The sequence below is a fragment of the Anopheles arabiensis genome, chromosome 2, assembly GCF_016920715.1.
Source record: "Anopheles arabiensis isolate DONGOLA chromosome 2, AaraD3, whole genome shotgun sequence".
Classification (NCBI taxonomy): Eukaryota; Metazoa; Arthropoda; class Insecta; order Diptera; family Culicidae; genus Anopheles; species Anopheles arabiensis.
In genome coordinates, this window is record NC_053517.1 from 71,174,415 (window position 1) to 71,186,799 (window position 12,385).

Genomic DNA, 12,385 nt, shown 5'->3' on the forward strand with positions numbered 1-12,385 from the left:
GGTTTGATTCACGTGCAGCAGTGATTTCTCATCTTGTCATTCCCTTCAGAAACATGCTTCCTGCAATAAAATATCCATTCTCTAATCTAATCTTTGAGCACGAATTCGAACCACTGTCAGCGCAAACGACAATGTGGCTATCTTTATGCGTGTTGTAGCAATTATCAAAATTACTAATTAACAACCACTCATAATAACATGGCGACGATAATGAGCGTGTCTGTCACCTGCGAGTGTGTGTGCTTCGTGCGCAAGGCGGAAAACTTTGTCACCGCCGTCGGCACACCGGCGGCAATGCACATGCAAAACGTGTACAGCTGATACGGACAATCTACCGGTGTGGCGGCCATAGCTTGTTGCATACGGATAGACAAACGAAAATTGCAAACAAGGCAAACAGGAACTGCATGTCTTGAAGCGATTTAGCAAACGAGTAGGACAGCGGGAAAACGATACGAATCGCACACATGTCACATGTACGAATCATCATAAAACATGTGGTTGAAAAGAACATAGCTTGCGAACTAGCTTGAACAACTTGCGCATTCAATTTGCTCACAGATTTCTCCATGAATTATCAAATGCAGCCATTTTGGCTAGTTTTGTCAGCTGATATGATGAATTGGTTTATGTATCACTGGGTTGTTTATGACACTGCATACTAGTGTGACTCAAGATGTTAAAACAAATTGACACAAATGTTACAGTGCTAAGCAGAAATCTATTTCAAAGCTGTTGGATGATGCGTTTAAATCGATCCATTTAAAAAGACAGCAAAAAATGAAGCTCAATCGTTAGCTTTATTGCACAACAGACGATAGTGGTGTGTGGTGAACCCTCCTGTGAACCTTTTCGACTGGGTGGCTTAATCATGGATGATTTATACGCAGCGAGTGTAGCCTCCAGCGTGCAGTGGACACAGTTTTAGCAGCATTTTAGTGACTGCACTAAATGAAAAAGAATTAAACAAAAATAATAACCTTCCCCCCCGTGTACAACGCTCCCCCCAATGCCAGCCCACATTTGTCTCACTGACACAAGTGATGCAGTTGGGGAGAGCCCTTCACGCGACACGGCAGTGTTTGTGTGCTCGACTATGCACATGTAGCTGGGGATGAAGCCATTTTTGCGCTTATTTTTCAATTTGCCAGTTCGTGATCGTGTCTGTGCCTCCTGCGGCATTCCTTCGCCTGCTGCGCATCCCTAAAATCAAACAGGCTAGCAGGAGAGCGGTTCGGTACAGCATCGGTACACGGCCGGTCCGGGGGAATATAAATAAAATTAACTGCCCGAGCAATAGTTCATCTGACACCACTTCCCTTCCCTTTCCCTTCCTCACCACTGCCACACATTCCAAAACCGTTCGCGCCCCGAACGTGGGTGATAATGAATGCCACGCAAACCGCCGTGGCTCGCTCGCGCTGTGACAACCTCCCCGTGGAGTGAATAAGCGCGAGCAGCGCCACATCACGAGTGCAATCAACCGCGAATGTCCGTCCGGGAACAAAAATTAGTACACTACACCACGCTAAGTGCACACCGCGCACCGATAGAGCGCGACGGATGGTGTGGGGACTAATTTTCATATTTCCAAATCCTCCCGTTCCTCTCGCGCAGCAAACTGGTGGGAGGGCTGGGCCTTATTGGGAGGCTGTAGATAATGCGTGACTGGAAACCGCATGATTGACAGGGACTGATGCACCGAATGGTGATGCGATTTTTAAAGCACTCAGTGTTGTTGCGATGTCATCCTGGAAGTGAAAGCCGTAACCACAAACCGTGAAGCGTCGTACTTCAGTACGGGCTAGTTCTGCGGTAATTGTTCCTTTTTTATCCCTCCCGATTGTGCCACAGCTGTGTTCGTTTGGTTAGCTTCCTTTTTACCCTGTTGTTGTCGTTATTGCTGTTGTTGTTATTGTTAGAAGCGCCATTTATTTAACAAACGATCAGTTTTAAAAGCTTTTTGAAAGTTCATGTCTTTGTGTTCAAGCGTGTTTTTTTTGTCAAATCTTTTACCGTTCGCGTGCTTGCTTGCTGGATCCTGTCTTCATATCCTGCCTGGTGGCCGATTATTATTCAACTTTAATTAATTGGGACTCATTACCGTTATTAATCTTGATTTTTTGTTTATCCTCCGATGCACGATTCCTTTACATCAAGAATAAGACTGATCTTGTCGGTTTTGGTTGGACGTTGGCAGAGTGTCTCCCTTACGGTCTGATGTTGCGTTTGAAACGCGCGGCCGCTACGGTTTCTGTCCATCGCCACAGCAATGGCAACATTGAATGACCAGAAGCAGGCCCGAGAGTCCGAGGCACGAGAGAAGCAAAAGAAATGAGATACGATAGGAGAGAAAAAAGAAACAAGATCAAAATCGACAACAATAATGCGGCTTGAGCGGTCTCCACGGTAGCCGCTGCTTTTCACGAACGTTGCCTCCCTGCTGTTGTGCGCCCGAACCCAGCAGCCCCCCGATGATGGTTGCGATTATCGGCAGTGAGTGATCTCCCGCCCCACTGCCGGGCAGGATCAGCGAGCGCTGCTAGGGGAGATTTTCTGGAATATGTTCAAAGACATACACACAAACACACGAGCGCGCGTGGACATGGGCCGCCAGCGAGCGCCGTCCACTCGCGAGCCAGCCGTACGATCCGATAACATCTGTATTTAGCCACGGAATTGATGCTCATTTGGTTTATCAAATAAATAATACGATCCAGCGATCCTGGTGCACGAGACGGCAGGTGGGGAGACGGAACCCCCGAACCAGTAACAGTGCTACTGGCTGCTACCTCACCTGGTAGTGATCGTGGCCACCCGAGGTGGTCCTTCTGGCTCACATCTGGGCTGGGGTTGTGAAGAATGCGATCGAAGTTCTCACTTTTGTTATAAGGACCAGGGAGGGCTTCCAAGCGCAGCTACTGGTCTTGATGCAGAAGAGCGTGCGCTAAGATCGATTTAAATCTTCACAAGAGATTGTCTATTTCGGCGTAGCAGCGGGATAGTTGTTCATTGTCAGGCTTAAATAGTGAGCGGTACCAGGAACAGATCACTCTTATCACGCTACGGTGGGGATTAACTAAATAGGGAAATATGTCTTCTGTGCTTTGTTCACGATACATGCAGATCAGGGGATTACAAAACCATGCTTATCTAGCGCAATGCGCGTTGATCTGGATGTGCTTGATCGCTTTTCGCTCACCATTGTGCCTTTTGATGGAGCGGGAAGAGTCCGAACATTGGAATGGACGGAGGTGCGGTGGTAGAATTATTGTTATCATTTGTTAAATGATGATGAATTTATTAGTCACGAATTGTCCTGGAACTAATATTTCAGCTTGAATAAATTACCCCTTTCGAGGGTCATAACTCATATGGCTTGGTCTGGAAAGAACAAACAAACCAAAACTAGCGACTGAATTAAGACGGTGGCAAGGTGGGTTGGTTCAGGGCTGAAGAGAATAGAAATGCATATTCGATTAACTTACTGCCGGTCGGCAAAAGACAACGATCCGGATCCGGATGAACGATAACATTTTATTCGCCCGAACGATACGGAAGGCACGCCGGGAAGGGCTCTTCCCATCGAAACAGGAAAAACGAGCTCGACATTCACGACGCGCGTTCGCCTAGCGCACATACACACACAAAGTAGCCAACCTGTGGACAAACTAGCAAACAAACAGACAAATAAATAATTATTTTACCGCGGGATTTATGAACCACCAAACAGCCGAACGTGAACTGAGCTTGCGTCACAGGCCACTGGGCGGAAGGGAAGTTCTCTCCTCCTCTTTAATGCCACGACCACCGACCGTGGTATGATCGACCACTATTCGGGGCAGACTCTCCTACAGGCACAGGCATTCCTCAAGACGCGGCTGGGCCAGACGCCCAGCGCAACGTGTGACATGTTTCGCGCCGTCCCTTATGGGGCTGTCACATTGGTCCCCGTTTTTAGGGGCTGGGTGAGCGTTCGGCTGAGGTGTATCCCGGACCGTGCTGGATGGGTCAGCTTCCACCCGCTGGTTGCATGCATGATTTATGATTATGAATATATTCGCCCGAGAGAGGCCCCGCGAAAGAACCCGAACGAAGCACGGGCGTATGGAGATAGAATAAAACGGCCATGGTACGCGATGAAGCAACCGCACCGGTTGTTGGGCCGGCTTGATCGGTCGCTCGGGCCTGAAGGTCGCCTGGAAGAAGAACTGTGTGCGCCCCCACCGATCCAGACAGCCGAATACAGGCGCGAGCGTCGAGCAAAGACAATTTGTCATTTTAATGGTGGTTATACTTCTTCCGCTTATTTTACCGAATGCCTGTTGGTAGTGTGCCTGGTGTTGTGCAGAGATGTGTGTGTGTGTCTTAAGTTTCTTGTTTTGATCCCAAGGTTTAGTTGCAGCCGATGCCAACCTTAGTGATTGTTGATACAGAATTTGATTTGTATACATTGTACTAGATTGTTTGCAACGGTGGAAATACTATTTACCGATAGTTATAAACCAATCTTTGCTTTTCCTGCTTCCTTTCCAGATACGGTGCCGGGTACGACCTGGCCGCCCGCCGGAAGAATGCAACACGCGAATCGACCGCTACGCTGAAGGCGTGGCTGAACGAGCACAAGAAGAACCCCTACCCGACCAAGGGCGAAAAGATCATGCTGGCGATCATCACCAAGATGACGCTGACGCAGGTGTCCACCTGGTTCGCGAACGCCCGGCGGCGGCTCAAAAAGGAGAACAAGATGACGTGGGAGCCAAAGAACAAGACGGACGACGACGACGACGCGATGGTGTCGGACGACGAGAAGGACAAGGACGACCTCGATCCGGACAAGGGTGGTCGTGATCATAAAGGTAAGCGGACGGAAGATTCCTCCAGAAACGTGATGCTTTTCCTCTTGGCTTCGCTTCACTGTGCACACAGAGCACGGGACAGCCGGATAGGTCGTGTCTGTATCGTGCTGCTTGCGGCCGTGGGTGTGAGTGGGCAATTTCTTCGACACAACGGGCAGCCGAACGGCAAAACGGCAGAACGTTGCATTTTTCCTAGCGTTCTCACGGGAAAAACAAACACATCCTCCGCGGAATCATGCCTACCGCCAATTTCCCATCGCAGCTCGCCGAGGGACACCGCGCTTTTCCTTATTTTTTCCGCCTTTCCTGCGCCTAATGCACGCGAAGATGTTGATGATGCTGTTTACCTTTCTTATTATAATCATCACTCTTCCTTGAATGACTTGCACGGGGAGGGCGGCGTGTGCGCCTTCCTGTTTGGTTTTGTTTCGCGCTAATGCACCCCATACGCCTCCTACCAACCTGCCTCAGTATCACGTATGTAAGCTAATTCACACACACACACACGCAGGCGCGCGCCTACGGAGGGAAACAAAAGCAGCAGCTCCGAAACATAACATCATCGATAATGCTACGGCTAAGTGATGATTATAATCACGGCGGGAAAGTCGAGCGTATCTAGCCGGATCGGATAAGGATCGTAGGGCTGGGGCTTGTTTGCTAACAGGATCAAACCAAGGGCTGCCAGCCCTCGATTCCCTCTCGGTCGCTCTCTCCCTCGGCATAAAAAGAATACTTTCTCTTTCTGAATGCGTCTGAGGACATTTCTCCCTTCCAGTGTGGGCAGGCGAGGCCGGGAGACTGAGGGACGATAATTTACGACGTCGGCATACGTTTCGCGCTGGAAAGTCATTTATAATATGAAACTTTAATGTGTTTATTAAGAGCTGACGTAGACTGCGGCAAAGGGGACGAGGTTGCCATTGTATTTAGCCCAAAGCAGACAGTACAGCCACTATTCTAGGCGCCCGGATGGAGGCTGCCCAACGGCGGCAACAATGAGCAGTGCGGGATGAGGTGCTTTTTTGCTTTACTTGCGCTCGTCGTGCAACGCTGACTTTAAAGGGAAAAGCATCTGGAGGTCTTTCGGGGATTCGAGGGATTGGTGCAGTACAATGCCAATACACCCACTGACGGAACGGTTGCTAAAGTGGCCAAATGAAGCTGCCGTGGTGAATTATGGAGCAGTTTAAAGAATGTCTCATGCCCATTTTTAGCCCGCTGCCCGAGAGAAGTACCATCTGGGTGGCGGTAAAATTCAGTGCTCTTGCAAAGCACATTGATCGATTTATTTCATTGCTTACCTTAAAAATTAGCTAAAAGGAGCCTGGAAAGATTACTTTTTCATGCATCAAGAATCCTATCGAAACAAGCTGTCAAACACGCCAATGATGAATGGCTTTGCTTTTTGTTTGAATGTTTATGGATTTTACTTCAATAGAAATTTTAAAAGTTCTTGAGACAAACAAAGTTTTGAAGCAAATAAAATTAGTGATGAACTCTGCAAAAAGAACATTTATTTAATAAACACAGTCCATCGACGTGTTAAAATATGATGCACCTCGAAATATGTACTAATTTAGTTGAACTCATCGGTTATTGAATATTTGACCAAAATTCCTCATCAAAGTGGCCAAATCGTCAGACCACTTCTATCACAATAAGAAAAGGAATCAACAACAAACTTCCCATCACTGTTTCGTAAAGTAGAGGTCAAGATGAAAATGTATAGCCCAAGGACGGGTGGCTCATCCTTTTATTTATTGATTAAATTTTAAAATAGGTCCATCAAGATCCAACAAACGGCCTATCCCGGCCTAGTTAGGCAAGAAGGATCACATCTTCCTTCTCGAAACTCTATTTAAACTCGGGACTCCGCCGCTACCCGCACAGGAACGGTAGAACGCTCTATATAGGACTAATCATATTAAATTATAATAAAGTTTAATTTTCTATTCAACAACCCTTTTATGGAGCGGGGTGTATCTGTGCTGACGCTGGCAAGGATGCTGCTATCCCCTATTGGTCCTTAATTTAATTTGAATAATACCCATATAGCCCGCCCGTGCTATCGCCGCTTTCCCCGTCCTTGCCCATCAATTTGCATTTTCACTTTCAAATTGGTTCCGAATTCGAATCGTTTTGCCAAAGCGTCCGATTCGGTTTCCCTCCGTTCCCACTCTCCATTTGGCCGGCCTGTTGCCGAGCTCGGATCCGAAAGAACAGTGCGCAATTTGTGGGTTTTCCATCGACTCTCCCACTCTTCCCCAGGCGCGTTCGCTCCAGCGTAAAAATTAAATCGGCCATGGCGGAATGAAAAATGCCACCGAACCGAGCATTTAATTAATTGATGAAATCGGTACGGTTTTAATTAGTGATGAATTTTCACCGACCCCGAAAAGTGACACGGTTTCATCGCCCGGAAACCATGGGCTGGCGACGCCAGTGGCTAGCAGCGAATGTCGCTGTCGTCATCTGCGCTTCGCCGGATCAGTAGTGGCGGGGCAAATATCAAATATAAATATATCTAATGGCTAAAGATTCGCTGGCCGATCGTGTACGCTCAATCGAACGCAATGTGACGAAAGTAGGGAAGCTTACGAAAGACAAAAAAATACGGAAAGGGAAAACGTGAGGAAACAGCTGCTAATAGCGAAACTAATCCTTCGCGTAGTACCAGCATCGTGGCGCACCGAGCAGCGGAAACGCGTCGCGTCAAATCTCGGCTGTCAAATATCACTCAAAACATCCTGCCCGGAATCCTTGATGAATCGCTCACAGTTTTTGCGCGTAACTCAAATTCAACAAATTGAATATGAAAACTAAACCTCACCCCGGTGTAGCGGTAATCCATCGCCATCTGGGCTGCTGCAGGCGTGCAGCTCGCAGTCCTCGTGCACGGATGTGGATCCTAGCGCTAGCCCTTCCCGGGAGTTTGAAGAGGATCGACCGGAACCGTCCTCAGCACGAGCTGAATCGAAGGAGGTGACCGTCTCATCCCATTTTATTCTTTCCAACGGTCGTGGAAATTAAAATCACTTCATCCAATTTGACAAACGAAGACGGGGACTTTACTGCGGACGGCTGGCTGTCAGAAAACGCTACGACCGTGCGGGACACTCGCAAATGGAATCATTAGGCAATGCATAAAGTGCGATAATTGAAACGAGAGCATCGAAACGACACTAGAACCCAGTGCCAGAGCTGTCCACATTCCTGTCTCCACGGGAAATCGGTATCATCTGTTCACTTTTCGGTCCTACCGCACCGCCCGGCAGGACTCTGACAGCTCTAGGGGGAAGGTCATATCGTGTGCGATGGTTTTTGAAACTGAAACTTGCCACTCACTCCAATAACAACCGCCGAGGCTGGCAAAGCAAACCCTCGGGAGAGTTTCCTGAACACTCCGATAGACCTCCGATGGGCCCCCGTGATGAGCATTACCTCCCGACCCCGGTAGAGCGAAACTCTTGGAAATTCTAGTCCCAAGTTCCCTGCGGGCTTATAAAAGCCTCTTTATCAAGTCGGCTGTAACAAAAAGCCAAACGTTTCTGACCGAACTTTTGTCCTGGCCTGGTTCGGCAAAAATTCACCAACTTCCGTTCCCCTATTGCCCGTTCCCAGCCCCCGGATGCCGGCCGCTTCCCGGAGGCCAATGAATATCTAAATAACAAGTGGCATTTTCACTTAACTTAATCGGATAATGGATATATTATCACGCACAGTCATCAAGATTTCATCCCCTTTGCATTCGTCTCTCCTCACGACAGCTATGCCCGACCCTCAAGAAGCTAGGGCGAGATTTTCGGGATAAAACACTTCCCCTCGTTGCAGCTTGCTGCAGGAGGGTCAGGACCATTGTCGGCAACTGCTCAATGCTGTGCGGTCCATCATCGAGGAGGGTGACTGCTTTGTATTGCTCTTTTTTTTGCGCTCGCAAACGAACGGCAAAAGAACAGCGGGCTAGCTGCCTGGAGGGCAGTCGTTCCCTGGGCTAAAAACCTCGAAAATCTATCAACATCAACGCGGGAAATGCGAGGGACAGAGCGTGGCCTCAAATTCCCATATGGCCCACCGTGGCTTTTCCGCTTCGGTTGCGTCAACACGACAAGGAGAGAGTGCAAAGAAGCGAGGAACAACAAAAAAAGACAACACCCCGGTGCAAAGTTTTCCCTTGCGTGCCTTCTTGGAAAGCGGTGTTAAAGTAGGGTACGGTTGGGGAAAAGGCTGGCGAACAGTCTCCGGTCTCCGCCCCTTGTCGCGCAAGCGGAAGGTTCGCAAATTGACTTATTCCGATTTCCGATTGTTGCAAGGTGTCAGAATTCTCACTTTGATTTGCGTTCGTTCGCTGTTGCTCGGCCGCGTAAACGCTTGATAGGCTCGGTTAGGCCGCGTTTAGGAACGGCTGCAGAGGATGGAAAGAGCGTTTATGGTGGGCTGGATGGATGGGTGTCCGATTTCATCACCGTCAGAGCAGGTAGCAAGGATTCGAGGCATCTGACGGTAGGGCTAATGGTTTTACTTTTTTTCTGTGTGTTGATATTGTGATGAGCACTTAAAACCTTCCGTTCTTTCGAATGAATCTTTGATGGGTTTGGTTTTACTTTTATTTGATACATCGGTGTTTGCTGCTAAGCGAATGAGGCTAAACAATATGACACGAGTAAGACGCTTAGCTCATTACCATATGTGAACATGCTTTGGATTGCTTTCCTATTTCAAACGTTTAGCCGTTGATGTACTGTAAAATGAAGGAGGTTTCATGAACTAAAAAAACATCGTTGCATGAATTGTATCCAACGTTAATTATTTTTTTTTTTAATATGAAATAACTGCGCTCATTCGTCAAACCATCCAACCAAATGAATGAGCCTGCCTAATAAATTACCTTCACTTAAAGCGTACGATCCTGTTTATCAGTGCACATTTTGCCGGTAGACGTCCCTTGTTCTGTGTTTAGATTTCATCGATAGTTCTCGCTAAATAGCACGCTCGATCCATCGTGCAATATATTTTCCCGCTCGTTAACGGACGCACTCGTTGATTCAGGCCGACACCCTTAGCTACCCTCTGCTGGCTCAACACTAAACTCACCCTTTCCCCTTCTCTTACCACTACCCCTCCGTCAGCGATCTGCGCACCGAGCGGAAAGGGCCAAGGGGTTGCGCGTTGTGGTGGTGCAATGTTTTCAATTGAATGAAAATCACATAATATCACTTATTAAGACTCAATTCATTTGCTCTCCCTCGCCGAGCTCAAACAACCGTAGCGCAATCCGAGTTTGGCAAACCCTTCGCATCGTTATTTATTTCCCGAGGGGTGCCGTTTGACGCCTCGGTTTGCGTGTGCTTGGCTGGGCTGGACCAAACGAACCATTTCACACTGGCAGTGGCGGGCCCTCTCGCAAGAACGCCTGCCTGCTCGCATCCTTTGCCGAGAGGGGACCGAAAATAGCGTCTGGTTTGCAATCCCTAGGTTTTTACACCGCAACATCGAGGGTGAGCATCCTGCAGCCTGTGTGTTTGTGTGTGAGCGAGGGCTGTTTTCATACGGCGGGTTGAAGTCATTAAATCTCTCGGTGTCGAGGACGATTTCGGGCGCGTCGCCCCAGGAGCGTCGGGGTGTTTACTGTTATTAGATTTAATTCACCATATCAAATTGTTGAAATAAGTTTATTCAGGGTCAATGATTTTTATTAGATTTGGAAAAATGGGAAGCATATTTTCTTTGCCCGTGCGATGGCACGGCCATCGGGTTTCCGTTTGCCGAGTGCGTAGCGGCAATTGATTTTGCTTTGTTCCAGCATTTGTGACCACTGTGATTATGTTGGCTGATAGGATGTGGTGAAATTGTGGTTAGCGAATTGTTCGTTTCGATGGGAAGGCATAATGGTCACCTCCTGCTGCGAGATGGAGAGCGAGAAAGAGAGAGAAAGAGAGAGTGGAAAGTGTTCCGATGACAACAACTTCTGCTGACTCCACTCACACTCTGGTCGGAAGCAAACAACAAGCATACTGAAGATGTGATTTATGGCTTTTCTTATGTGTCACCAAACAAACTATCGTACTTGCTCTTGTTGTTGTTGTTCGATCGCCTTCATCTCCGCAAGCCCGCCATGGCGTTTGCGTACGCACTGCCATGCACTTGGCAAGTAAATAGCTGCCGACAATCCCGCCTTACGCCGTCTGGTGAATGGTTAAGCATTAGATACATTATAGCGAAGCCTGCGTCCCTTTCGTGTCGTACATCGTATTTACAGAGGATATAGTATTTAATCCTTTTCTTCGGGCGCTTCAAACGCTGGACACAGCTGCTTGCGCTGAAACGATGGCTGCTGTCACTACGCACACACTAGTGAACACACAGTACAGACTTCCAAGCTCACAACTTTCTCACACTGATGGACACACTTGCCGTACTTCCGACTCGTAGTGAAGGTTATGATTTAAACACTTCCTAGATTGCTCGGGCTGCTTGGGCTGCTCCAGAACATGGGTTTGTGTTCCGCCTCGAAAGGATAAACTCCTCTGTTCCACGCAAATCTCCTGCCTCTGGTCCCGCGCAACTGCACACTGTAATCGTGTAAAGAATGGATACAAATTTATCTCCAATCATAAACATGCCTTTACGGACAGTATCTTCCACCGACAGGCGCACAAGGCGATCTACGTCTAGGCGAAATCCTGTCCGTTTTTAAGCGACAAAGTCTGGGAGATGAGTTAGTGACGCTCGTCTTGAATCACGGTCCGCGGCAAGCTGTTGCAGTGCACTTTACATGCAACCAGGCTCGCTTGACCATTATTCTGTCTGTGGCAGGTGGCCATTGCGTCAAATTCAAAAAGTGACGCTAACGCCACCACCATGCCATCCACTGGCCCCATCTGTACCGGAAGGTTGTTTGTCTGTTTTGCAACGAGACTGTAGTGACGCTATGGTGTGTCGTCATAAAACGAATCGATCAAATAGACAATTTCGGCTTGCAATTCCTGCGTACCTTTTTGCAACGCGGATAGAGAGCCAATGTCGTAGGAAAATTTGGTCAAAAAGAATAATTTAAATATTGTTATTGTAATTGAATATTTTCTTCAAAATGCGTTGCTCAATGAACGCATTCAAACTTGATAAAATTGAAGAACTGAAAACTATTAAATGAAAAATGAATTCCTGACGCAAATTGCTCATAGTTCCAATTGTCATTCAATATAGACTGAAAGACAAGCTGGACCGCTCCATCATTTTACCGCTTTGGGTACTAAACCTCAACGGACTGTCAGCTGTCTGTACCGCAATGGCCGTCCCCATTCCTACGCAAGCAAAACCAAATCACATTCGATGATGCATCGATGGTTGCATGCAAAGCTTGCAACCGCTTGCAACACACCATCACGCGCCACACATAAGTCCTTCCCAGACATACAATCCAATTGTGGCTAACGCACTGCCATCAAAAGAAAGTGCCGCACTCGATTCCACCTACCCACTTGCGTCTGGCGTCTGGCACGCGACCAGCCATGAAAATGCCCCTG

At 47.9% G+C, this 12,385-nt stretch overlaps 1 protein-coding gene across 2 annotated transcripts in view; it reads left to right on the forward strand.

Moving 5' to 3' along the window:
• The window catches only part of LOC120908875 (homeobox protein araucan-like), a 104,182-nt gene that overhangs the window by 82,907 nt on the left and 8,890 nt on the right, over positions 1-12,385 (forward strand). For both annotated transcript variants that reach the window (XM_040320327.1, XM_040320328.1), the window contains exon 4: positions 4,537-4,859. In XM_040320327.1, coding sequence (XP_040176261.1) covers positions 4,537-4,859 — 323 coding nt within the window. The remainder of the gene's footprint in view (positions 1-4,536; positions 4,860-12,385) is intronic.